This window comes from Vulpes lagopus, chromosome 9, assembly GCF_018345385.1.
Source record: "Vulpes lagopus strain Blue_001 chromosome 9, ASM1834538v1, whole genome shotgun sequence".
NCBI classification, from domain to species: domain Eukaryota; kingdom Metazoa; phylum Chordata; class Mammalia; order Carnivora; family Canidae; genus Vulpes; species Vulpes lagopus.
The window spans coordinates 30774426-30802348 of record NC_054832.1 but is presented as its reverse complement, the minus strand read 5'-3'; the positions used below and the strand labels follow the sequence as shown (position 1 = coordinate 30802348).

The 27923-nt window shown below is 33.2% G+C and overlaps 1 protein-coding gene across 12 annotated transcripts in view; it reads left to right on the top strand.

Moving 5' to 3' along the window:
• OXR1 (oxidation resistance 1) overlaps positions 1–22073 on the top strand; it is a 461178-nt gene extending 439105 nt beyond the window's left edge. For 7 of the 12 annotated variants that reach the window (XM_041769235.1, XM_041769238.1, XM_041769242.1 and 4 more), the window contains 6 exons: positions 11204–11284; positions 13311–13436; positions 14421–14573; positions 16287–16382; positions 18105–18178; positions 20153–22073. In XM_041769235.1, coding sequence (XP_041625169.1) covers positions 11204–11284; positions 13311–13436; positions 14421–14573; positions 16287–16382; positions 18105–18178; positions 20153–20288 — 666 coding nt within the window. In that variant the 3' untranslated portion in view covers positions 20289–22073. Of the gene's footprint in view, positions 1–1014; positions 1568–11203; positions 11285–13310; positions 13437–14420; positions 14574–16286; positions 16383–18104; positions 18179–20152 lie in introns of those variants that run through there. The other 5 variants (XM_041769239.1, XM_041769236.1, XM_041769241.1 and 2 more) reach the window with 3 other exon arrangements.
• The last annotated feature ends 5850 nt before the right edge of the window (positions 22074–27923 follow it).

Here is a 27923-nt window from a genome sequence, read left to right as displayed (position 1 = left end):
GTGTGTGTGTGTGTATACTATAAAGGTGGTATGTGTGTGAAGGGTGGTGTCATGTATACACAGCTTTGTGTGAACACACAAGATAAAGGAGGAAGAGCTGATTTAAAATATGGAGACGGGACGCCTGGGTAGCTCAGCGGTTGAGCATCTGCCTTCAGCTCAGGTCGTGATTCCGCAGTCCTGGGATCGAGTCCCACATCGGGCTCCCTGCGAGAAGCCTGCTTCTAACTCTCTGCCTGTGTTGTGTCTCTGCCTCTCTCTGCATACTATTATATGCATTGATATTCTACTTAAAATTGAGCTCTAGGAAGTTTTAATTTATAGCCGTAATATTTAATCTTAAATATTCACTTATTTGGTTATGTTCAGCTTACCACTGATTAGTGAAGTATATGTTGGTATAATAAATATAAGTAGTTTTTTCAAGAGGGATGCCTGGATGGCTCAGTGGCTGAGCATCTGCCTTCAGCCTGGGCATGATACCGGGGTCCTGGGATCAAGTCCTACATCGGGCTCCCCACAGGGAACCTGCTTCTTCCTCTGCCTCTGTCTCTGCCTCTCTCTGTATTTCATAAATAAAATCTTTTATTTATATAAATAAAGTACCTTTTCAAGAAATTAGCTATTAGAAAATGCAGATTTAAAATGGACTGTATAGGGGCACCTGGGTGGCTCAGTCAGTTCGACATCTGCCATTGGTTGCAGTCATGATCTCAGTCAGGGTACTGGGATCAAATCAAGCCCCATATAGGGCTCCCTGCTCATCAGGGAGTCTGCTTCTCTTCTGCCCCTCCTCCTGCTCATGTGCTCTCTCTCTATCTCAAATAAATAAAATCTATAAAAAAGCAAAAATGGACTGTATAAACAGGTAAAGGAATTTTCGGGTCACTTAAATATTTGTGTACGATTTATCTGTAGTGAATTGGCTTTATTTTTACATAGGCATTCTATGAAATTTGAGAGTTGAAGGTACTCAAAGAATCATTGTTTAAAAAATGGTCACATAAAGATGACATTTTATTGGATTTTTAGATTTAAATAAAGAATAGATATATGACTGATTGCATGAGCCAAAACAACAAAATGTTAGTGGAAATCATTTATGCACTCTAGGAGGGAGTCTGGAAACTGCATTTAGTACTTTTTTATGATAGATATTTTTAGTGTATTTCTTACTATACTAGTGTTTGCAAATACATGCTCTGTGTCTTTAAACTTTTGAGCCCTTTTTTGCACATTTGGGTACAGTGCAACCAAACTTAAACATGGGAAACCTTCTCTTCCCTCCCTGGTTTTACAGTCTCCACTCAGAACTATCTTTGCAATGGATACTACTTAGCGATTAGCTCTGTGTCTTGTCAATCAAATCTTTGTCCCTAGCAAACTGTTTTGTCACTGTAGTAGAGCTCTTGTGCTGAAAATTTATCTTTAACAGAGGAAGAATGCTTTTTAAAACAGTCCTTATGAGATTTAATTTAACTTAATTTGCTCTGGAAAGGAAATGTCTCGTCTCTGGTATGGAAAAAAAGGGAGAAGACATCAACCAATTAATCATAAATATACTCTGGTAAATCTTAGTCAATGATTTCAATTTCTCTGTTTACTAGTCTTTATGGTGACATGATGCAAAAATATACAATTCCTGAAAGCTTAAGCAGAGAGAATATTTGTAGAATACAAAGTTGTATGATTACAGAGAAGTGTGAAGTACTTTATTTCTGCTAATCCTAAATATCTTCAAAAAAGGAAATGAATAAACTGTAATTTTGTTTTGTAAAAGTGCATTGACTTTCCTAGTTTACAGTAACAGGAAATTATTAAATCTTTATTACTACCTTAGTTTTTAATTTTAGTTGTAGGAAAATATTCAGAATTTTTTTCTTAAGAAATTGAGTAGAACAATCAGAGTGAATTAACTTTAATTTTTGACTGGATCCCAGACTAGGGACATTTATAATATTGTGTATTAAGACAATTATTTTAGTTATCTTGAGAAAAGTCTCCTTTAAACTATTCTAAAATTTTCCAGCGGTGCTACCTAATACAAAACTTTAAAAGATACTCTCTCTAGCCAGGAGAAATCTCAGCCTTACTATTTTGAGAATCCTTTTATTTTTTAGTAAAAATATGTGTGCATTATTTGTTAGAAAATATACTGCCAGTTGCTCTTTCTGTGGTAATTCAAGATTATAACTTGCCTTATGAATATTATTTTTACTGTAATTGTGGATGATTTAAATAAAGCTAGACACATACTTAAAACCAAAAATGACTTTGGAAGATGCCCCCCATAGCAGCTTACTACTCATAAATGTTAAGCACAAAAAAAAATACTAAAATTATTTCAACTAGTGTTAGTTTTTATCAGGCTTGAGAGTACTTTCTTATGTCTTTTTATGTTTAAGTTGAATAATTTCAATTTTTTGTTCATGTTATATATCAGCACAGATGTAGGCATCTGAAGTGAACACAGCTTTCTTTTTAAAACCAACACAACAGTGAAACATTCATGTATTTTTTTTATTTGCAGCTCAAATAACTGCTTGGCATTAGTTTGCTAAGACTTTAATACAGTTTAATCTGTTATAAATACAGACAAAATTGTGCATGTTTTGAATTTTATAGATCATCATAATGTGCATCACAAACTTACCACACTCAACATTTCCTGTTTTTAACCTTATAGGAAGCTGTTGTGTGATCTTCTCAGATATGAAAGCATGCCTCTCACTGGTCTTCAGCTTGGTTCATGCATATAGCTTATGTATTATTTCATTTAACCTTCACAGTAACCTTGCAGAATCAGCATTACTCCCCATTTTAAAGATGAGGAAACAGGTATGAAGTAGTTACTGAACCAAGCTGTTATGGAGCACAGAGACAGTTTTATTATCCCATTCTTTACCTCACCAGGATGTATTTGAGAGATTTTTAAAAATGGGACAGTACAGTGTGTTGTGTTCTAATGTGTAGACAAATTTAGGTTCTGGTTTTCTAGCTGTTTTCCTTGCCTTAGAATAGATAACCCTAGTAGCTATAAGACAGGAGAAAAGCTTAAGAAAAGAAGATTTAAAAGGTTAGCAATTCTTGTTTTGTAGATTGAGATTTCCTATAAGATTTTGCCTGAAAAATCTCGTGCTTTAAAATCAAAAATAGAAAATGATTCTTCTAGGGACACCTGGGTGGCTCAAGTGGTTGAGCATCTGCCTTTGGCTTAGGACGGGATCCCAGAGTCCAGGGATCAAGTCCCACATTGGGCTCCCTGCATGGAGCCTGCTTCTCCCTCTGCCTGTGTGTGTCTGTCTGTCTGTCTCTCTCTCTCTCTCTCTCTGTCTCATGAATAAATAAATAAAATCTTTTTAAAAAATAAAATGATTTTTATAGAATAACAAATATTTTATAGCTTTTCACAATTTGTCATTTCAACTGATTAGTAGAATGGTATCTATAGATCTCACTGATAAACTGTCTTATAGCTGGTATTAATATGGCTATGTATTTATGTAAACCAGGACAGTTTTCTAAATGCTCATGTATATAGCATCATATTTTACCTCACAACTAACTCTGTGTGTTAATCAGATGTAGATTATTTTCATTTTTACAAATAAATTAATTTAAGACTTGGAGACATTAACTAATAATGAATAGGTAAAATATGTTCTAAAAGACATGAAATGAATGTAAACCTTTGCCATTTAGCTTCAGTGAGAACCATATTGATCAGGCATGCTTGTTAACTTTCCTGTCTTTATTTTTTTAAGGCCAGTTTAGAGTTTATTCTGACACACAACCTAAACTTTAATTTCTAACTATTTATTTGAAGCTATTTATATATTTGATGTAACCATATGCTTTATCCTGCCTTTTAAATGTCAATAAATTGTAATTTGGTTGAGCGGTATAAGCCTGTTTTATAAGAAGAATTTAGGCTTAATCAGATTAAAGTCACAAATCATTAAATATAGCAACACTGTTTTATCTCTATCAATATTTCATTAAACTAGTCACCATTTTCTTTTCTGTTTAGGCCCTCATGTGACAAGATGAATTTTTTTTATACGTAGGCTTTCATGTATGCAAACAAAGGAGAAAAATCCTATCATAAATTATTTACATCTCTGCAAGAAATAAGTCCATAAGAAGAGCCACTTTAAACGTAAAAATCTTCGTGACCTTGGTTCAAGATAATAAGTTAATGAGAAAAATAATTAAGCTCTAACACTGTGTACTAAAAATAACATTGTATTATTCTAAACATTTAACATTTATTTAATCCTCATGGTGAAAATTGCTACTCTCCTCTCCATTTTCAGACACAAAAGCATATAGCAGTCTTACTACAGCCAGTATATGGTTTGAATCCAGGCATTCTGGCTTTAGCATCTGCCCTTAAACTCTTTACACTTTCTTAACATCTTCACAACATAACCAGGGGAAGGGAATTAACATTTATTTTGTATATTTAATGTATCATTGTTTATTTTATATATGTCAGATATGTTATCATTCCTCATAAAATACTTAAAATATTATTTCTGTGTGAAAGACGTAGAAATATAGAGATTAAATGCAGTTGCTCAAGTTCACAAAACCTAGTAAAAAGCAGAATTAGAATTATTTAAGGCAGAGGTCTGAACCCAAAGTCTGTATTCTTTCTGCTATACTGTGTTGCCTAGTACATATTCACAAGATGTTTATTAACTACTATATATTTATATACATCTTATTATATGTAAAACATCTGCTTCCTAGTTAACAACCTAATTGAAAATATATATACATATATATTCAGTGTAGAATATTTTTTCTTTATTATTTGACTTAGTAGTTGAAAAGCATATGTAAGATAGGAGGCATAATAATAAAATGAATATCTATGATCCCACTCCCCAACTTAAGAACTAGAGCATTACCAAAGCAGTTGTATGAGCCTATGTGTTCTTTCTCTCTGTCATCTCATGTTTTCCTCAAATTGGTAACCACCTCTCAGAATTTTGTGTTTGTCCTTCCTCTTCTTTTTTTTTTAATTAATAGATTTTATATTTGGAACAATTTTAGGTTTACAAAAAAATTGAAAAGTACAGAGTTCCCATATACCCCTCCCCACACCAACACACACACACAGTACTCCTATTATTCACATCTTGGTATGGTATATTTGTTACAATTTATGAACTAATATTATACATTATTATCATCCGAAGTCCATAGTTTGTTTACCTTAATGTCTATTCTTTGTGTTGTACATTCTGTGTAATGACATATACCATTATAGGATGATACAGGATTGTTTCACTGCCCTATAAGTTCTCTATGCTTCCTCTAGTTATCCCTCTTTACCTGAATACCCAGTAACTGCTGATCTTTTTCCTGTTTCAGTAGTTTTGCCTTTTCCAGAGTATCATATAGTTGCTATCACACAATATGTAGACTTTTCAGAATGGCTTTTTTCACTTAGTAAGATACATGTAATGTTCCTCGCTGTCTTTAGATAGCTTGATCGCTCATTTATTTTTAGTGCTGACTTAATATTCTGTTGTATCAATATACCAGTGTCTTGTATCTTTTCACCTATCAAAAGACATCCTAATTGCTTCCAATGTTTGATACTTCTAGTAAAAAGCTATTTTGGGGGTAGATTTTGTGTGAACATAAGTTTTCAACTCATTGGATAAATACCAAGGAGCATAATTGCTGGATTATATGAGTATGTTTAGTTTTGTAACAATCTACTAGACTTTTCCAAAGTGGCAGTACCATTTTGCACTGTACCAACAGTAAATGAGAATTCCTGTTGCTTTACATACTCCCTAGCATTTGACGTTGTCAGTGCTTTGGATTTTAGCCATCCTAAATAGGTATGTAGTAGTATCTCATTATTTTAATTTATATTTCCCTGATGACATATGATATTGAATTCTTCTTTGCCATCTATATGCCATCTGTCTTTGTGAAATGTCTGTTTGGATGTTTAGTCCCTGAGTAGGGAAATATTTTATTTTTCTGTAAGAAATTGTAGAAAATTAGTATGATTTCTTCCTTAAATGTTTGCTAGAATTTATCAGTGAATCCATTTGGATTCACTCCGGATGCTCCAGAGCTAGAGATCATAACTACTTTGAGTTTCTTCGTAAGTACGGAATCAGCTACCATGTATATGCGTCGTTCCTTTGCAAAAGTCATTATAATAATAACGGCACAAATGGAAATCTGCCCAGTTTATCTTTTTTTAGTTCTTATGTCTTTCATAGCTTCCAACAAGGTTGCATAGCTTTTTTATAGAGTATCCTGATGTTTCCTGGTAACTAATTCATAATTTTAGTTGGCTAGAACTGGGCCTCATTCTTTCTATTTTAGAAGGTTAGTAATTATTAATTCAGTTTCTTTCATCAGTATAGGCCTACTCAGTTGATCTATTTTTTTTCTTGTGTAAGTTTTGGTGGTTTGTATCTTTAAAGGATTTGGTTCATTTCATCTAGGTTATCAGTTTTGGGTATTGAGTCACTTATAATATTCAATTATTATTTTAATGTCAATGGGATCAACAGTGATGGCCCTTCTTCATTTCTGACATAATTCATTTCTTCTTTCTCTTTTTTAGTTAGCTTGGCTAGAGGTTTATCAATTTTATTGAACTTTTCAAAGAACTGACTTTGTTTCATTGATTTTTTTTTCTGTTGATTTCCTGTTTCCAGTCTCATTGATTTCTGCTCTAACTTTATTATTTATTTTCTTCAACTTAAGATTTAATGTGTTTTTTTCTAGTTTCCTAAGATGGAAGCTTAGATTATTAATTTTAGATATTTTCTTAATGTATGCATTTTATTTTATGAATTTTCTTCTAATTCCTATCTTCACTACATCCCAAAATTTTGATACTTTGGAGTGTTTTTTCCATCTAGCTCAAAACATTTCAAATTTCTCCCAAGACTTTCGTTTTGACTGTGCATTAATTAGAAATGTGTTGTTGAAAAGTATTTGGGGGATTTTCCCACTATTTCTCTGTTACTAAATTTTAGTTCTGTCATGTTCTGAAAGCATATTTTTTATGATATCTATTTGTTAAGGTATGTTTTATGGACCAGAATGTGCAGTCTGTCTTAATGAATGTTCCATGTGAGTTTGAGAAGAATGTGTGTTCTGTTGTTGTTAGATGAATAGTGTATACAAGTCAGTTAGATCCAGTTAATTGAGGATGTTTCTCAGTTCAGCTATAATTTTACTGATTTTCTGCCTGCTGAATTTGTGAATTACTGATAAAGGAGCTTTGAAATCTCCAGTTCTTAATAGTGGGTTTATATATTTCAAGATTATGTAATGAGTGTTCTTTCCCCCCCGACATACTATGGAAAATATTATATTATTCCCTTTTTATGAGATTCACTTCTTGTATTTATTGTTCCAAAAAGCCAAAGCAATAGTTTGAGTAGTTTACAGGTTTCTTTTTGACTAAAAGAACAGTGAATATATCTGCCTTCTAATGAAAATCTATGAATCATCTGCAAATATACTTAAGAGGAAGTAATTTTAAATATAGATTTATTCAATTTTAAATATAGATTTATTCAAATCAAAACTTTGCTAATATGTTCTCTTTTCAGTTCATTCTGGATTACATCTCTTTTTCCTCTATTCTGTTTTTTGGCTAATTTATGATTCTTTATTCGCTTCTTTTATACCTTATTTATTACAGTTCCATGAAGTGTTATTTTGAAACCAGTAGTTTAGGGCAAAAAGAAGCGAAGTTTTAACATAATTCAGGTCTTATTTTGTAATAAAACATTGTTGTGTATGTACAGAACAGAAGGTTATGTGATTTCAAGGATAGTGCTGTGTGCCTTTTCGTTAGCTACTACAACTTAGATTTTCTCCTCATTAAACATATTTTTAGGTACCAAGGTAAGTATAAATGGCATTGACTAGACATATTTGTCTTTCTACTCCATTTTCCTTTACTATGGAACAAAAGTAAGAAATAAGTAAGGGATAAAAATGGCATCTTCATAGTTATCCACCAGACTTTTGTTAGTTTGTCAGGAAGTTGGGGGGTGGGAGGTTTTGGTTTGTTTGTGGGGTAATTTCAGGGGGAAATACTGGAACATCCTGGAAGGAGGACTGTTAGACTGTGGTGTTGGTCTTTATGAACATGTTTTTATTCATGGGTCTTAGGAGAAACTGTGTTTTCTCTAGCTTTAGCTTTTGTTCTATATTGGTGGTGGTTGTTAGTTCTTTAAGTTTTTGTTCTATATTGGTTGTTGTTGTTAGTTTCTTTGTAATAAAGATGGGTGGGTTTAATCCTGCCCATACATTTATTTTCTGTGAAAATAAATGCTTAGGGAATACTTTTTCTGTGTGAGAGTCCTTTGTCAGACTGAAAAGACTGGAGAGTAGCACTTAATTCTGTAGAGAGTAGGTCATAGTACTTACTTCTTACAGAGGGGATTTGGCAGTATGTGCAAAATACTTTATTCCTCAAGAAATGACTCTAGCAAGTCAGTGAATATACTTTTAATTGGGGTCTTGGTTTCTTTGTGCATCCTTAGTATTGGAAGTATGATGCAGGACATATTGTAGAGATATGTCCGTTTTCTGAGGTTTAATCTTTTTGGGTAAGTAAATTCTGTACATACGATTTACCAAAGAGATAAAAACTAATTTAAGACTAATTCTAGTTCCATCATACATGCTTGGAATCTGTATCTCTTTATTCATTTAATTTGAGAAGATGACATATTATCTCTGTACTCATTTTTTCTGTATTAATGCACAGACCCTTTTGACAGTTTTTTTTGTATCTACAACACAAGTAAATATTTAGGATTGAAGAAATGAGTTTATAAGTCCCAAAATACAGGCTTTTTACAAAAAGAGTGTGAATGAGAAAAGGTAGATTTGTGACATTAAAGAAACTAAGATTTGACTAAATGTTATAAGCTTAAACTTAGGATAGGCAGTTCATGGTTCCCTCACTGATAACTCCTACTCAGGGCTATTGATAGAGTTAGCTTGTAAGTAATTCCTTTTGTGAGCATACTTTAGTTTTACTTCCATCGAAGAATTGTGTTTATGTGGTAAAATGAGCTTTAAGAAATAAGTGTAAAACTAGTATTAACAGCCCAGGTGGCTCAGGGGTTTAGCGCCACCTTCAGCTCAGGGCGTGATCCTGGAGACCCGGGATCTAGTCCCACTTCGGGCTCCCTGCATGGAGCCTGCTTCTCCCTCTGCGGTGTCTCTGCTTCTGTCTCTCTCTCTCTCTCTTTCTATCTCTGTCTTTGTGTGTCTCTTATGAATAAATAAATGAAATCTTTTAAAAAAATAATAATACTAAGATGCTATTGGCCCTTAAAAAAATAGAATGCTGAGTAGTAGGAAAGTCATATAATTTGAAAACTCTTGGCTAGAAGACTTGATCAGTTTGAATACCATGGGAAAAGGAAAAATACAGCTGTCCATTTAATATTTTGTGGAGATTTCTTTTGCTGGTCACAGAAAAACAAGGCCATGATTTTTTAACTTTTAGGACCTTATTTTTCTTTCATCTTTATTGAAAACTTTTTGTTTTTAATTGAAAGATCTTTAATATTTTTATCTAATCCTGAAATTTAATTGATTTCAGAAGAGTCATAATATACTAGATAGTTGAACTCTCAAAACTGAAATATTTTAATATCCATAAATAAATAAGGAAGGTCTTTGAACATTAAATCCCTTTAGTCCTTACGGTAAATTGGCGAAAAATGATTGGGTAAAAGTAATGTTAGTAATAGTAGCTATTATTTATTGTGTGCTGGACACTGTACTCAATCCTTTATATGTGCATTTTATTTCATTTCATAAAAAATGTGCTCTTATTATTTCCTTTGTTTTATGAAGAAAAAGATAAAAAGGAGTCCAAACTCAGATCCATCTGATCCTCTAGAGTTTGAGATCATAACCATTTTACATTTCTAAGTCGGGAATCAACTATCATATTGCATACATACATTGTTGCTTTGTAAAATTCAATATTATGCTAAAACAGAAATCTGTCCAGTTTCTTTTTACTATTCTCATGTCTTTCACAGCTTTTATCAGGTTTACATAACTCTTCAGAATTTCCTTGATATTTACAGGTGGTTAATTTATTTTAGTTGGCTAGAACAAAAGCTTTTTAAAACCTAGGTTAGAAGTCAACTCTTTCTGAGCCAGTGGTTCAACTGCATTAATCACAAAATGAATCTGCTTTGGCTCAGGAGAATCAGCACATATTAATGACACAACCAGAATTCACTTTTTTATGGTTTCTGTTTTAGGAATTAGATTATAATCTGAGAAGGTTGTAGCTGTTATATCAACCTAAGGAAACTTGCCTATTTTTGTGGACTTTTTGTAATAATGTTCCTCTGTTCTATATGGCTTGCAAATACATTATACAAGAGACTGGTCTAGGCAATTATTTAAGACAAAGAATTTTTCTTAGGAATTTAGAATGTAGGATAGTTATTAAGTTTTAGTCACAAATAACTGTTACAGTATCAACTGTAAAGAAATCATATAAAGACAAAAATTGAAGAGAGTCATGTAGACATGCCTGAGAAGGTACTGTTGATTAGATATACTTCTGAAAATCTAATTTTTACTCTCATTTTTCTTACTACTTTAGGTTTTTCAATGTACTTCATATCTTATTCTTGCTCCCTCCCTTTTTTTCTGATACAGATCATGTGGCATGGGTATGTTTCTCACCTTTGCTTAGAAGAAATGCTTCCAGCATTGCCATTAGGGTATAATATTTGAGCTAACCTGATTTGGAGAGGAGACTTGAACTACATTTTCTTTGTAAAATGCCTGCCATTATGATTTTAGATGTTTTATCTTTGATGTTATCTTCGATGTTAGCAAAAACAGCATGTTGTTTTCTGTAGTGTTTCCTTTATAAACAACTATTATTCTATTTATTGAATCAGATTCTATCTGTATGAAGCAGTTCATAAACCTTATATTGTTGTATATAGGACTTTTAAACTCAGTCATGTGTATTTCTCTGTAGTTTGATATAGAAATCTCCTGGATTTCCAGCATGGAGTGGGGAAAGAAACCCTGATTACAGACAGTTCTCTTTCTCCATTTAAATTTCTCCATATTTTTTTTTGTTTTGTTTTGTTTTGGCTCTTTTTCTCAACTGTCAGTGGAATTATTGTCTTCCTGTCTCCATATTCAGGTAGTGTCAGTGGCTGAGTATCACCGCAGGATCGATGCTCTAAATACTGAAGAACTGCGCACACTCTGCAGACGTCTCCAGGTGCCCCATTCAGTAGTTTAAACCCCTCCGGAGAGTGAATCCTCCTTGTTTTTAGTGTCTCTCGTCAGGGCAAATCTCGTTTTTAAAGGATTTGTCTTGACTGCAGCACTAAAATAGCCCATCAGAAAATTCCTTTTTGTATTAAAGAGTACAGTTTTGCCTTGAAGAGCTTCAGGATTATACTTTCTGCCATCTTTTCATTTTAAAAATATTCAGAGGAATTTTCTGGCATTGTAGAACTGTTCTCAGTAACTGTGTGTTTCTTAGAGCAATAAGGAGTGTTCATTTAATTTTAACATTGGAAGAATGTCTTTGGGTTTGAGGATGAATCTTTACTCAGTAGCATCTGAAAGATGAAGTACTATCAGAAAATTTGAAAACCTTTTAATGCAAAGCAAGACTTTAATATTTTCTCTTCTTTAAGGCTATTTCAATTGTATCAACTCCACATCAAATATTTTAATGAGCTAAATTGTTTTTGTTTTTGAGGTATTCCTGGTTGGTATTAGAAATACTTTGGAATAATATACCCTACCTACCAAACTAGATAAATTATTTAAAATTCCATAAAATAATCTTTGTGATTTCTTTCTCTTTTTTTTAGAAACAAAGTGATACAGTTGAACTCATTTTTCAGTTTTGTGTATTATTGTGTGTTTTACTCTTCTTAATGAGATATGCTTTCATGGCTGTGCTACATCTACTGAAGTATTTTTTCTTTTAATGCTTCTCATGTTGCCTTGGATTTTTCTTTTAACTTTTCACATCATCAGAATAAGGGTAAAACATGCTGATGATGTGAAAGAATTAATATAGTATTAACTTCTCATCACCAAAAAGCAATACAGTTCTAGAACATGTATTGATTGAAAACGTGCTATTTAGGTTTGGTAAAAAATCTGTTAAAGAAACCAAATTATTTAGCAAGATTTCATTCTTAATGGAATCACAGTCTCTGTGCATTGCTGCATTTTAGTTATCTGCTCCAATAGAATTCTGTTTTCCAATTTAAAAGTTTCATCAATAATAGATATGTTTTATAGCTTTTATTTCCTAATGTTACTGCATTTTATATATTAAAATAAAATTGAAAAAAAAAATAAATAAATAAATAAAATAAAATTGATATGGGACGCCTGGGTGGCTCAGTGGTTGAGCACCTGCCTTTGGCTCAGGGCATGATCCCGCGGTCCTGGGATTGAGTCCCACATCGGGCTTCCTGTATGGAGCCTGTTTCTCCCTCTGCCTACATCTCTACCTCTTTCTGTGTCTCATGAATAAATAGAATCTTAAAATAATAATAAAAATTAAATGATACAATCTATTCTATTGATACTTTTTCATATTAAGAGTTTGAGTTAATCAACATTTCTATCATTTTAGGAATGTCAGATCATTTGCATCATGCAAAAGCATATATTCTTTTTTAATGCATTAAATTTATCTAATTTTTAAGGTATAGTTATGAAAAAAATAAATTTATCATGTGGCCCCAAAGCAAAAATAATGAAGGCAATTTTTAAAGTAATGGTAACTTTTTCAGTGAAGCAGCTAATCTTTGTATGCACACATACTCATAAAAAGTTCTTTAAATTAAAACTTTGGCACCAGAATGTTTTCTTAATTATTTTTGGCAAATTTTATGTTTATCATGAAAAGAAATCCCACATATTTTAAATAATTTAGCACAGATAAATAGCAAGCTAGCTGGCTCACTTTTGCCCTTCAATGGAAAAATTAAAATTTGCATCTGATTTTTCCTTTCACACAGAAATATGGGTGTTAATCATTTTCTTTCTGTCATACAATAGATGAGAAAAATGTCTGCTTATAGTTAAAAGATCTTTTTCTACATTGGATATACCATTGTTATTAGATGGATGGAGCATCTTTGCCTTCTAAAATCTTAAATTAAAGTTTTAGCCCATTTTTTAAGGTGCAAAGTTTTATTTCTCTCAAAAGGCAGAAACTGTTTATTTCACGTTGCAGTCTTATATTAACATGCTATTGCTGTTTACCTCTTTAGATTACTACAAGAGAAGACATAAATTCAAAGCAGATTGCTCCAGCAAAAGCAGACCTGGAGTCTGAATCTTTTCGACCAAACCTAAGTGATCCCAGTGAACTCTTACTGCCAGATCAAATTGAAAAGGTATGACATACTTATATATGTGCATCTCAGAGTATGTACCCATAAGAGTAAAACAGCCTCTTTTCAGTTCTTCAAATTAAAGAAGCAGGGTTACTGCTGTTAGTCTTCCTTTCCCGTGAAGAAAAGTAAACAAAATACAGCAACTAGTGTAATAGAAGATATTAGGAGCAGACATTAAAATAAACAATAAATAAATGAACAATAGTGGGGACACCTGGATGGCTCAGTGAGTGGGCATCTGCCTTTGACTCAAGTCCTGATCCCGGGATCCAGGATGGAGTCCTGCATCGGGCTCCTTGTGGGGAGCCTGCTTCTCCCTCTGCCTGTGTCTCTGTCTGTCTGTCTGTCTGTCTGTCGCTCTCTCTCTCTCTCATGAATAAATAAAATCTTTAAAAATAAATAAATAAAATAAACAATAGCAATTTAGATGAGACACTATAATAGCCAAAATTTAATTTTTTACTGTGTACTAGTTACTTGCTTTATGTGATTATCTCATGTAGTTTTTTATAGCACCTAAAGAGATTGAATGTGCACTCTGTGCACATTTTATGAGTGAAAAAATTTAGACATAAAGAAATTTAGTATCTTGCTCAAAGTCACAGAGCTTTAAAATGTTGAAACTTGATTTCTAGAGCCCATTATTTGAGAAGTTATTAATAATTAAGCTGTTAGTCCATTCAGTATTTTTGTTAATTCAGTACAGAGGGTAAAAACAGTGAGTAACCCCTATTTCTTGTCTTTCTTTTACTCTGTGTCTTGTGGGTCCTGTTCCTTTCTTTTCCTGCTGGACAATTATTATTTCATGCTGAGAAATGCACAGTTTTTTCTTTAAGCATCTCTGTGTCTTTGAGAATAATTTCTACTGTTATTTGCATAGCCTACATTTTATAAAGTTCTGTTACATTCCAGCTGGCATTACTATCTTGCACGTTGACAATAGATAGCTATCAAGTAAAATGTTAACATTTTTGTTTTGCAAAGCTTACCAAGCATCTTCCACCAAGAACAATTGGCTATCCATGGACTCTTGTTTATGGCACTGGGAAGCATGGCACAAGCTTGAAGACCCTTTATCGAACAATGACAGGTTTAGACACCCCAGTGCTGATGGTGATTAAAGACAGTGATGGGCAGGTATGAAAAGTAACTACATAGATACATTACCCTTTCAGAGATTACAGTAAAAGTAACATTTAATATATTTTTTGATAAAAATTATTTTCATTAGTGTATTTTATTAAATTTAACTGATAATATTGAGTACTTCTAATATACAAGACATTGTTGAGTGATACAGAGAATAAACAAGAGGATGAATAAAGGGATTATAGTCTGATAAAAAAAGAATATGTGTACCAGTATCAAGTGTAGTGAGAACCTAGAGAAAGCAAAAGGGGTGTTTAAAGCAAGGATTGTTCATATCTATTTGGACAAGGTCAGAATGAAGTTCATGGAAAGAGTGAATATTGTTAGAGTCTTGAAGCATAGGTAGTTTTAAAACTTAAAGGTAATTGTGTGAGAATGATACCAGAACAAAACCATAGGAAGGCAAGAGAAATACTGATTTGTTCCTGAAACATCAAGTTAGGTCAATTGCTAGGATTGGAGAGTGAGAAGATGAAATAGCAATATTAATTTAAAAAACAAAACAAAATACTACTACTTCTGACACTTTTATTGTGCTTTTTCCACCCATTTAACTAATCACTTATGCATTATCTTATTTAATCGTCAAAGCTCTATGAGATTGATACTTTTATCATCACTGTTTTGAAGAGTTACCTATGACTAAACGAATTTCATCAACTTTCCCAGAGTTATACAATAAAGGTAATTGCACAAAAATGAAGGAACTGCTTACCACATGCCATAGCATAGATAAGTGTCACAAATGTAACGTTGAGTTGAAAACCAGACACTAAGGAGTAACTATCTTATGATTCCATTTAAAGAAAGTTCATAAATAGGCAAAACAAATCTATGGTATTCAGGCTAGTTAGCTTCCTTGGGGAAGTGGAGGTGGTCATGAAGAGGAGGCACAAGGTCAGCTTCCAAAGTGCTGATGATGTTCTGTTTCTTGATCTAAATGAAGGTTGTTAAATGGGATTTGCTTTGTGATAATTCCACATTGAGCTGTGTGTATTTATATAAAACATATATATGTATAACATGTACCTTTCAACAAGAAAGTCTATTTTAAAAATTAAGACTATAAAAAGCAGATCAGAGACAGTGACTATAGAAATCATCTATAAAACTCTCTACATTCCCATTTAATGCTGTGGAAATTTAGACCCACAGCAATGAAATAACTTATCCAGGTTCCTTATTCACTCATTCTTTTATAGGTTATTTATGCTGTGATATCTTGTTCTGTGTAAGCATAGCACTACAGGGCCAACCAGTTAAGACCGAGGCCTTCCCTCATGGAATTTATTATCTAATGAAGACAAAAGTAGCATATACCTTTTTAGTTAGTAGAATGTTTACTGATACAGAAGAGTTTTTGCTAAATCCTATAATCCCACTGTAACATGTTATCACTATTGTACATGCATTGTGTATATAAGTTCTCCTGAAACGAGGTAATCACTTTTTAAGATTGTTTGTTTATAAGAATCTTTTTAGATTTCAAAACTAGAAAAAATTCCCCATTGAGAAACTGATATGCTTTGTATTTGACAGTAATGCAAATTTCATAACAGCTGATCGTATTTCCCTTTTTAAGTAGTAGATAAAATTATATTTCATTTCCTTTTTTTTTGCATTTTACTTAAATAATGAGGTAATGCTTAATGAAGCAAATTAATAGTCGTGTCATTAACCATGCCTTTTCTTAATCCTTAGGTTTTTGGTGCATTAGCGTCTGAGCCATTTAAAGTGAGTGATGGCTTTTATGGTACCGGAGAAACCTTTGTTTTTACATTCTGTCCAGAGTTTGAGGTAAGGACAATTATTCCAGTATTCAATTTATAAAGAGATGGCATAATGAAAAGAACATGCACTTTGGAGGCATTTACACTTGCATTTGACGCTCATCTCTGTTGTTACTAACTATAACTTCACACTTTTCGACCATTTTGAGGTTTAACTTTCCTATGGATAGAATGGGAACCATAAAATGTAACAGGGCATAATGCCAGACATACATCATCGTCTCAGTAAGGAGTATACATCATTATTACTATTCTGAATTGCCATTGTGAAATTCTTAGAAACTTTTAATGACTAAGTTGCATAATGTAAGTAATAAAAACTTAAAAAAATCATTTAGGTTTAAATTATCTGCTTTCTTTTTCTTTATTATGGCTTAATTAATTTAAATTGACTACATTCCAGGACTAGTTAGACCTAAAATTGAAGACCTAAAATTAAAGAATATGTTGACTGTAAAACATCTCATGCAATCGCAGCATCTTAGGTACATTAAAGTTCAGTGTATCAGACAGACCTTTCCTTAAGAGATGAAGTTATAATCTCAAAAAAAGGAATCAACACAGTTAAAAAAGTAGTCTTTAGAAACAGTTTCTATGATGATCAAAATAGAAGGTTTTGATAACACACTAGAAGATTTTTTAGCAAACTTAAGCTTAACCAGCTCACCAGATTAACCAGTGCTTTCCATTCCCTCATAAAACCTAACAACCAATGCCTACAGCTAACTGGAAGTTTATAATTGATACAGATTTTTTTAAAGATTTATTTACTTATTTTAGAGAGTATGAGGGGAGGGGGCAGCAGAGAGAGAAAGACAGAGCAGCAGACTCCCCACTGATCATGGAGCTCAACTCAGGGCTGGATCTCAGGACCCATGAGATCCTGACCTCAGCTGAAACCAAGAGTCAGAGGTTCAACCAACTGAACCACCCAGGTGCCCCTGTTACAGATTTTTGAAGCATCGGTTGTGCTTGTACTCAAATCTTTTTATGCTATTTCTACTTGACAGTGTAATTAATTAATTAGGTATTATATAACTATGAAAAAGTTAAAGTTTGTTGAAAACTATAATAAATATTTGGGGAAAAGTTGATAAAGATGATGTGCTAGAAATTGTTATTGTATTACATTTAAGTAGAACTCCCATGGAAGAAGGCTAGTAAAAAAAAATTTAAGAATATGAACATCTAGAAATTTTGTTTTTGAACTTCTGAAGTGTTTTTATTTTCTCACTGCTCTTTAAAAAAACTGAAACTAGAAATCATGAACATTTGTAGCAGACTTATATAAGAATAATGATAGGCAAATCAGTATCCAAAGGAAAAAGACCTTGGCCTTATATCAAAGTATTATCAAATTAATGACATTTCTGTTTAATGTTAAAAGTTATTGGCATCAAAAAAAAGTTATTGGCATCTATATCAATTTTTTAACCAATTTTCTGCTTTTTTTATTAACTATTCAGTTCTTGACACATACATAGAAAAGAGAAATATGTATAAATAGATAATAAGATTTGAGGCTTTGGAAATGAAAGTTGTATGCTTTTAACCTTAGTCATACAAATACAGAAGCCCAGAGCACCAGACCCTTCTGCCCAGTCTTTTATCCTTACTGTTCTTATTCCTCTTATGTCTGTCAGTCTAGGCTTTCAGTACTTGGGGTTTGGGAGAACCAACTCTGTAAAGTGACCATTTTCATCTACATGTTTTCTTTGTATTTCTGTAGGTCTTTAAGTGGACAGGAGATAATATGTTTTTTATCAAGGGAGACATGGATTCACTAGCTTTTGGTGGTGGAGGGTAAGTCTCTTGAACATTTTACCATGAGATTTTTAAAGATACTTTACTTATTTGTGTGACTTATAAAATCAGTTATCTTTGGAAAGTTTTGACATTAGAATCTTAATTTGTATATTACGACTAAGAAAACAATATATTTACAAGAAGGTTTGCTTAAGTGTAGTATTTGAAACTATTGATAAAATATTTGTTTATTCATTTTAAAATGCTATTGAGTTGATTTCCCTTTTGATTAAAACCCATCCTTAGAGTACAGTGTGACTTCTTGTATTTGAAAGTAAAATGCAGTAATGCCTTAGACCTTCTCAAGTTTTTTAAAAAAATACAATGTTATTTTGTTTCTCCCAGCGTATAAAAAAGTTCCAGTTATTTTCTTTTTATTCTACCCTGGAGACTATTTGAATGGATATGTCAGAGAATAATAGAAATTTGTTTTCCTACAAAAAATTTGTGATACCCTTTCTGCCCAGATTTTCAGAATTTGTTTTCTTGTTTTGTTTTTAACGGTATGTGTCAATCATTAATTTGATTTGATTCTTTTGCATAGCAGGCACTATAAGAACGTTTGCTTACTTATCCCGACTTCATTCAGTCTTTACAGTGTTGACATATAGTTTGCTCTACGTCCTCCTAGCCTAGACTTTTCAAATAGTGCTTATTAGCAAACACTGATGCCTTCTTTTGGTAGTTCTCTCTGTCCTTCAGGATCAGACATAAAGTATGCTAAGTAATTCCCAAACTTATAAAATATTATTTGTTTCCCACAGCTGAGGATATATAATAATTCATCCAGGCTGCAGAATCTTGTTAGCCTATAAGAATGCTCACTACCCTGAGTAATTCTAACAAATTCTCTTACCACTTCTCTATAGATGGGTGTTTGAAAGACATGATTTCAGTGGTTAAAAAATTAGCCTTCTCTGAAAGACATAACTAGTAACTAAAAACCATGTTATTTTTAGTTGTTGGAATCAGCATATGTTTGTATGTTCCAGTTACACTTTTTTTTTTTTTTTTGGTGGAGTGCAGGCAGTCATTTAGCCCAAATGGTAGTCTTACATGTGATTCAGTTAGCTCTCCAGGAGGGCATCACAAGCAAGTGGCTAGTAATTTCAAGCTGCTAAGGGTGCCTTAAATCTTTGAAAATAACATACCTAATGTCACTAGATGTCTGCTGAAACTTGATTTTGAGTATACCATCTGATTGCAGTAAGCTCGACTAAACGTTGGGTCATTTGATAAATTAAGACAAGTACAGTCTTTGGAGAAGGAGAGTACGGCTCAGAAGCCTAAAGCTACAGGATCTTGATATTCCAGAATCCCAAATAGGAGCCCCAAAACCTAAATCATGATGTGGTGAACTAAATATAGACTTCGGAGTTAGACCAATTTAGATTCTGGTTTCAACATATGTCACATATGGGACCTTTAGCAAATTGAAAGTTTCCTCAGTTGTGAATTGGAGAAAGAACCTTAACATTAACTACACATTAATAATGTTAGATGAGAGGAAGTTTTCATGTTAAGTATATTAAATATTTAACTCGTGTCAAATATATTAAAACTGTATAGCAAAAAGAAACCCATAATACCAAGCAAAGAAGAACAGAGTGACACCCATCTGAAAAGAATGCTATATAAATTTAATTTTAGAGGATTAATTTTGTTACTTGATCTGTGTAATAAAACAGTGACACCCATCTCAAAAGAATGCTATATAAATCTAATTTTAGAGGATTCATTTTGTTATTTGATCTGTGTAATAAGTGATTTTATAAGAGGGTGTGAACAAAACAAAATTGCCTTGTACCAGTGGGAAAGGCTTGAAAAAAATGATATCAGAATTTTCAATATTGAAAAGCCTCATTTAAATTAATTTAATTAACTTATTATTTTATACCCTCTGTAATAATTGTCTTACAACCTTAAGTATTAAGAGATTATTGTTTAAAACTATTTTTTAATATATTTCAGGGGCGAATTTGCCCTTTGGCTTGATGGAGATCTTTACCATGGAAGAAGCCATTCTTGTAAAACATTTGGGAATCATACGCTTTCTAAGAAGGAAGATTTCTTTATCCAAGACATTGAAATCTGGGCTTTTGAATAAATGTAATACTCTCTGTCTTAGCAGGATAAAGGCCCAAACCTGACATGGACAAGCGTTCTTTGGAAAGTTCAAGAAGCAATACAATGTAACATGTCACTCGTGCTTTAAAATTAATTGTATCACCATTTTTTACAGCTATAATTTTGGAATTTATTTTTAAAATCATGTTTCTGTCCCAGGGTTTTTTAGGTTTAGACCATGGTGTGGGTCCATGCAGTATAACAGCGTGGGTTTTGTCAGAATTTTGGCAACCTTTTAATCATAGTGACCACCTCATCTACAATCCATGTTATCTCAGTCTCCTAATCGGATGGTGCTCTTTCTTTGAATTTTTTAGTTTATTATTTTTAAAACTATATTGATTGTTTTACTAGAGCAATCTAATTGGGACATTGAGAGAATGAAGACTAGATAATGCTGTGAGGTATCTGTGAGGTTGGCACAGGTGACTGTTGGACATGCTCAGTTTAGTCATTGTTGTGAAGGAAAAACACATGCCAAAATAATGCTTATTTCATAAACCACTGAATTCTAATTCTAATTCACACTACAACATTCTTTATTAATTTTGTAGGCATTCTCAATTTCATTTTAATAAAAATGAAATTTGAAGAGAATTCTGATTGTAATAGACCACAGTGCACATGATCTGCAGGTTTGGGCATATGATTTCATGTTTGGATTATCTGATAAAGTTTTAAAATACAAAGGGGAATGAGAACTTGATGATTCTATTGGATTTAATATATCAAGTGAGAAAATATACTATTTACATATTTGTAGCTTAGCAGGGCATTATCATAAGTACAAAAACTATGAAACAGATACATATTTCTTCAACATATTGTGTCAGATAGACTGTTTTATAGTTCTGTTGTTTTAGCCTTGTTGCATATCAACTCCCAAAATATAGGTTCCTGTTCAAAAGGAAAAAAAAAAAGTGTGTTTTTTTTTGAGTGGTATATATTATAAACTACCATTAGCATTTGCTGTTATAAAAGGGCAATGATTATAGTAGACAATATTGTAACTCAGTAGACTTGTTGAATATGCAAACTTACTGTCAAGTGACCTCAAAAAAAAAAAAAAAAAACCAAGATAGAATATACTAGTAGTTCTTATCCTCTTTTGTAGGAAACCAATAATATGCCATTGTGGCAGTCACTCATCAGTTAATTTCAAAGCTTCATGTTATGCAAAAAAAAATCCTGCTGTTATACATGTGACAGTGACCTTGTGCTGAAATTTCAGCTATTCCAGATAAACATTGTATATTACCTTGTAAATTAATGTTTAAAGGTAGTTTTGTTCTTATAGAAAGTGTCGATTGCCAGGTTGCTTATAGCACTTTAAATTATTCTAAAAAGGAAATTATAAGCCAAATATGTTGGCTTTAGTAGTTTTAGTTGTATAGGACTTGACTATATTTAGATCTTTTGAAAAGTTTAGATAATTATCTAAAGAAAGCATAATGCTAATGGAAAAGAAAATCTGATCTATTTAATATGCTATCGCTGAATATGAATAGAAATGTGGGCATCATTTCCTTGTCTATGTAAAGCTATCTCATTATAAGTTAGTAACAGTATATAGATTAAATGTTTACAATATAGAGAATTGTAAATAAAAATATATCATTTTTCCCCTTTGGTCTTCCACAGCAGTATTATTGTCTTTGTGGGGCTGACTAATCATTAAAAAAAAAAAAAAAATCCTGTATTGGATTTCAGTTACAATAAGGTCCTGGTCGTGTATACCAAATAAAATTAAATACTTAAATACAAATTTGATTTTGGAATTTATTGAATAATCAAATTACTTTCATATCTAAGAAGTCTTTGATTAAGCTTTCTACTATGGTTTATGTGTAAAAAATGCTTCTGATAGTTTTGGGTGGTGGTGGTAGTAGTAGTGCCGGTAATAGTAATGATGGAAGGATGTATTCAAGTAGAGAGAATAACATAGTTTAAAAAATGAGGAAGTGAGGTCGGACTCCCTGCATGGAGCCTGCTTCTCCCTCTGTCTGTGTCTCTGCCTCTCTCTCTGTGTCTCTCATGAATAAATAAATAAAATCTTTAAAAAAATAAATGAGGAAGTGAGAGGGCACTTAACCTGTGAAGAAGTACAAGTCCTTTGCTATTTTTAGATTATGTTGTTTTCTCTTTTGATGGGGAGTGCATAGGAAGGTAGGACTTATACAATAAAGAGTTTTATAATGTGCATTGCCAAGAAATTTAGTTTTTTTTTAATCTCATAGGAACAATTAAGAAAATTTGAGTAGAAGAATGACACGATCAAGTTTACACTTAGGAAAGATCTCTGAAAATTAGATTGATAAAGAAAAAAATTAGAGACAAAGAGGCAAACAAGCCTGTTATACAGTCCAGATAAAAAATGATAAGGCCTGAATAAGAATTGTAGCAATGATGATCAGGAAGGAGGCATGGGGGGGAAAAAGGCATGGATTTGAAAGAGATTTAGGAATTAGTTAACACGGTATCATTATTTTTTGTCAGAAGTAGGTAAGGATAGCTCTTAAGTATTTTACTTAGCAACTGAGTATATTACCCATTGATATGAATGATGGACAAAAAAGGGAAACAAGCAGCAGACAGGGAAATTGTTAGTTATGAGAAATTAGCTAATGGTGGGGGAGTAATATTTTGTTCTGATAAAAAGATTTTAAAATCAGCATATACAGGTAGATGTTGAAGCCATAACCTACAAGTGAAATGCTCTTGGAGATTATAGACTGAGTGAAAAGAAAGAGCTCTTGAGATAAATTCAGGGGTATGGTACTAAATTAAGTGATAGGCAGAAAAGACTCTTAAACTTGCATTTCTAGAAACTAGAATAACAACAAACCTAATGAAAATAAAAGGTAGGACAAAATGAAGATAGGAACAGAAGTCAATAAAATTTATGCAAATATCCAAGATAGAAAATCTGATAATAAAATTGTAAACCTCCAGGAAGATGAAGGAAAAAGTACCATTGTTAAGAATTTGAAAGGAGACATTACTACAGAGCCTCTAGACTCTAAAGAGAGAGCATCTGGGATCCCTGGGTGGCGCAGCGGTTTAGCGCCTGCCTTTGGCCCAGGGCGCGATCCTGGAGACCCAGGATCGAATCCCACGTCAGGCTCCCGGTGCATGGAGCCTGCTTCTCCCTCTGCCTGTGTCTCTGCCTCTCTCTCTCTCTCTGTGACTATCATAAATAAATAAAAATTTAAAAAAAAGAAAAAAAAATAAATAAAGAGAGAGCATCCTATGAACAACTTTACCTCAGTAAACTTGACAATGTAGGTAAAAAGCATTTTAGAAAATGGACTTTGCTAAACCTGACCCAAGAAGAAATACAATTTTTGAATACAGCAGAATTTGAACTTGTTAATTAAAAAGAAATAGTCCACGCACACACACAACAAAACCAGGCCCATATGGTTCCACTGGGTAATTATTTCAAGTATTTAAGGAAAAAAAGTCAGTCTTAGATGAACTTTTCCAGGGTAGTGAGAAAAGAACTTCTGATACCGCCTTTTGAGGCCAGCATGATCTTGATACCAAAACTTTAACAATCCTTACAAGAAAATAAATTTCTAAAATAGTCTCATATGAACATAGACATAAAATAACCACAAATCATGGGATGCCTGGGTGGCTCAGCAATTGAGCGGCTGCCTTCAGCTCAGAGTGTGATCCCAGGATCCAGGATCAAGTCCCACATCAGGCTCCCTTGCAGGGAACCTGCTTCTCCCTCTGCTTGTGTCTCTGCCTCTTTCTCTGTGTCTCTCATGAAAAAATAAAATATTTTAAATTAAAAAAAAAAACACCAAATCAGCCATTTATAAAAGATAACCAGATTAGATTAAGTTTATTCCAGTAAAGCAAAAGTAGTTAACATTTTTAAACCTACCATTTACCACATTTACAGAAAAAAGTTTTTCATGATCATCTCGCTAGAAATATTAGAAGCTTTTGGTTAATTTCAATGTCGGTCTATGATCAAACCTTGGCAAACTAGGGAAGAAGGGCTCTTAATCATTAATGATTAAAAAAATTATTCTTGAAAAATACACAGAAAGCATTATCTGTAATAGTGATGTATTGAAAATTTCCTCCTAGAGATAGGAAATCTGACAGTGATAACTGCTATCACCACTTCTATTCAACATTGTTCTGAGAGTTTTATCTAATGGAAAAGCAATAGAGAAAAGACATAAGGATTAGGAAGGAAGAACTTTAAATGTCATTTGTATATGACATGATTGTGGACATGGAAAATTCCAAAAGATCAAACTTAAAATTGAATTAATTAATTTGAATTTGAATTAATTAGTTGATTATGGTCACTAAATCTGAGTTCGATATAAAGACTTCATTTTCATATACAACTAACCATTAGAAAATGAAGCCTAGAATATTGCCATTTGTAATACCTTTGAAAACACTGGATATATAGCAAAGAAAGACCCCCGAAGGAAGGATATACTGTATTCATGACTGGAAGACAATATTGAAAGAGGTCCCGTCCTCCAAGTCAATCCATATTGATAGTGAATCTATCTCAGCCAGCTTTATTTTTGGAAATTAAGCTGATTCTGTAATTTATGTGGAAATTCAAAGAGACAGAATAGCCAAGAAGAATGAGGCTGTGGTCTTGAATGCCAGATACCATGACCTATTAAAAAGCTGAATAAGTATTACAATGTTGTATTGGTCAAAGGATTTACAGAGGAAAGTATCAAAATCAAGAGTCCAGAAAAGAATTTATTTTTTTGAAAAGATGACACTTGCTTAGTGGTGCTAGATTAATTAGATATGTGTATGGAACAAAAAATCTTGATCTATCTCACACCACATGCAAAAGTTACAGATTATAGAACTAAATGGAAAAGGTAAAAGCAAATAAAGCTATTAGTTTTATTTTTTAAAAAGATTTTACTTATTTATTTAGAGACACAGAGAGAGAGGCAGAGACACAGAGGGAGAAGCAAGCTCCATGCAGGGAGCCCGGCATGGGACTCCATCCCAGGTCTCCAGGATCATGCCCCAGGCTGCAGGTGGCGCCAAACCGCTGCGCCACTGAGACCGCCCAAGCTACTAGTTTTAAAAATACAGGCTATTTTCATGACCTTAGACTATGCATACATTTGTTCAATGGGACACAAATGAACTGAGGAAAGAAATGAACTCTACTACATTTAAATTTTAAGAACTTTTCATCAGAAAATATTAAAAATGAAAGGGGGAGCAACAGAATGGAGGGTTTCTATAACAACAGCTCTAATGATCTCAAATACACAATACATAATCGACTACAAATCAGAAAAGTTCAACAAAAAAGAAGACTGGCAATCCCTAAAAGTATTAAAAGAGGCAGTAAGAGCTATCTTAAAAGGGAATATAAAGTGGGACAACCTTGGAAATTTTTCTTGGCGCTATCTATTAAAGCTAAGCCTTTGACCAGCAATTTAATGCATTGGTTTATATCCAACAGTAATGTGTACATTTGTTTACCAAGAGGTAGGTATTAGAATGTTTACAGAACTATCTGCTTTCTCCTCTCTCCACACACCCATCCACTCACCTATTATGCTCAATCTAATTCTGTCATACTTTACATATGTACTTGTGTGCATCTCCAAAAACAGGGGTATCCTTTTTTATAACCACAGTACAATGATTGACTGAATTCAGGAAATTTAACGTAATACAATATTTTGATTTAATATGCCATTCATTTTTTAATTCCACCAATGGTCCTAATACTGTCTTTTAAAGCAGCATTTCCTGATCCCATAATCCAATCCAGGATCCTGCATTGCAGTCCGTTATTCTCTTTGATCTCCTTTCACATGGAAGAGTTCATTAGTCATTCTTTGGGTTTTATGACAGTGATACGTTTGAAGAGCTCAGGATTATGGAATGTCAATGTGGATTTGTCTAAATTTTTCCTATATTTAGGTTATGTTTTTTTTTGGCAAGAAAACCGCAGAAGTGATGTCGTGTTCTCTGCATATTAGGATGCACATACGTATATTTATCCCCTTATTGGTGATAATAGCTTCAATTATAATTGATTAATATACTATTCACTTTATTTCTCCACTACTATCATTCTCCTTTTGTAATTAATAAAAAATGTGTCGGGAGATTCTTTAATACCATAGATACTCTATCCCCCAATTTTTCACAATGTTTTGGTATCAAGGATCCTTGCCTGAATTATAGAAATGGTTGCAAAATGATTTTTCTAACTTTCATTCCCAGCACATTTACTAGTTGACATTTACTGTAAGAGCTTTCTTTTATCATTTAAGAATATGTATTATTGGTACGAACTAATAGGTTCTTTTTCTTTTTTATTCGAAGTGTTATGATCCATTTTTCTCCTATATTTAACCAGCGGGTGCCCTGTCAAATGGACTGCTGGCTGTACAATTCTTCATTTTCTTGAGTGCTTGCCTCTGATACAACAATGTTCCAGATTTTACCTGTACTTCCTGTAATCCAATCCTAGAATCAGCTATTTCTCCAAGTATACATATTTCTTTTCGAGGATAATGATACTTGAAAATTGGAATGTTAGATGTGCTTGTTGCTACTGGGGTGGCATTGCTTCTAGGGCCTTTGGGGAGACAGAAAGTAAATTCACACATCATGAATGCACACTAATACCTCTAGTTGCAATCTACCATTATTCTTCCTCGTCTTCCCTCCATGCTTGTATCTCTCTTCTTCTACAGTGAAGAATGAAAGATATCTGTATATTACTCATTTGCTTAATCTGACGATATAGATATTAGTTTCAGAATTGTTACACCCATACTCTCATAAAAAAGTAGAATATTCCTTTGCAGATTTTTGTCTTTATTTTTTTTTTAATTTTTTTTTAATTTTATTTATTTATGATAGGCACACAGTGAGAGAGAGAGAAGCAGAGACATAGGCAGAGGGAGAAGCGGGCTCCATGCACCGGGAGCCCGACGTGGGATTCGATCCCGGGTCTCCAGGATCGCGCCCCGGGCCAAAGGCAGGCGCCAAACCGCTGCGCCACCCAGGGATCCCCTAGATTTTTGTCTTTAGACTGAGGATATTTAATCAAAGTACTATATTCAAGAGTTATGTTCATTTCTTTTTTCATCCGATGTGGTTAATCATTTGAAATAGAATTTGTTTATTACTTTTGTTTATATTCCATTTTTTTGTCTTTCTTTCAAGATTCTATTTATTTATTCATGAGAGAGAAAGAGAGAGAGACAGAGGCAGAGACACAGACAGAGGGAGAAGTAGGTTCCATGCAGGGAGCCCGACGTGGGACTCGATCCCGGTCTCCAGGATCATGCCTCAGGCCAAAGGCAGGCGCTAAACCGCTGAGCCACCCAAGGATCCCCGTCTTCATTAATTTTACTTTTTGTATATGTAAGGATTTAAATGGTTTCAAAGTCAAACTACAGAATCCTCTCTCTTTCAACCCATTTCCCCCTCACCCTACAGGAAGTCAATCTCTTTATTTCTGGATATCCTCCATTTTATACACACACACACACACACACACACACACACACAAACGTACATATGTAGCCCAGTGTGTGTACATTGTGCAGGCATATGTATACACATATATACACAT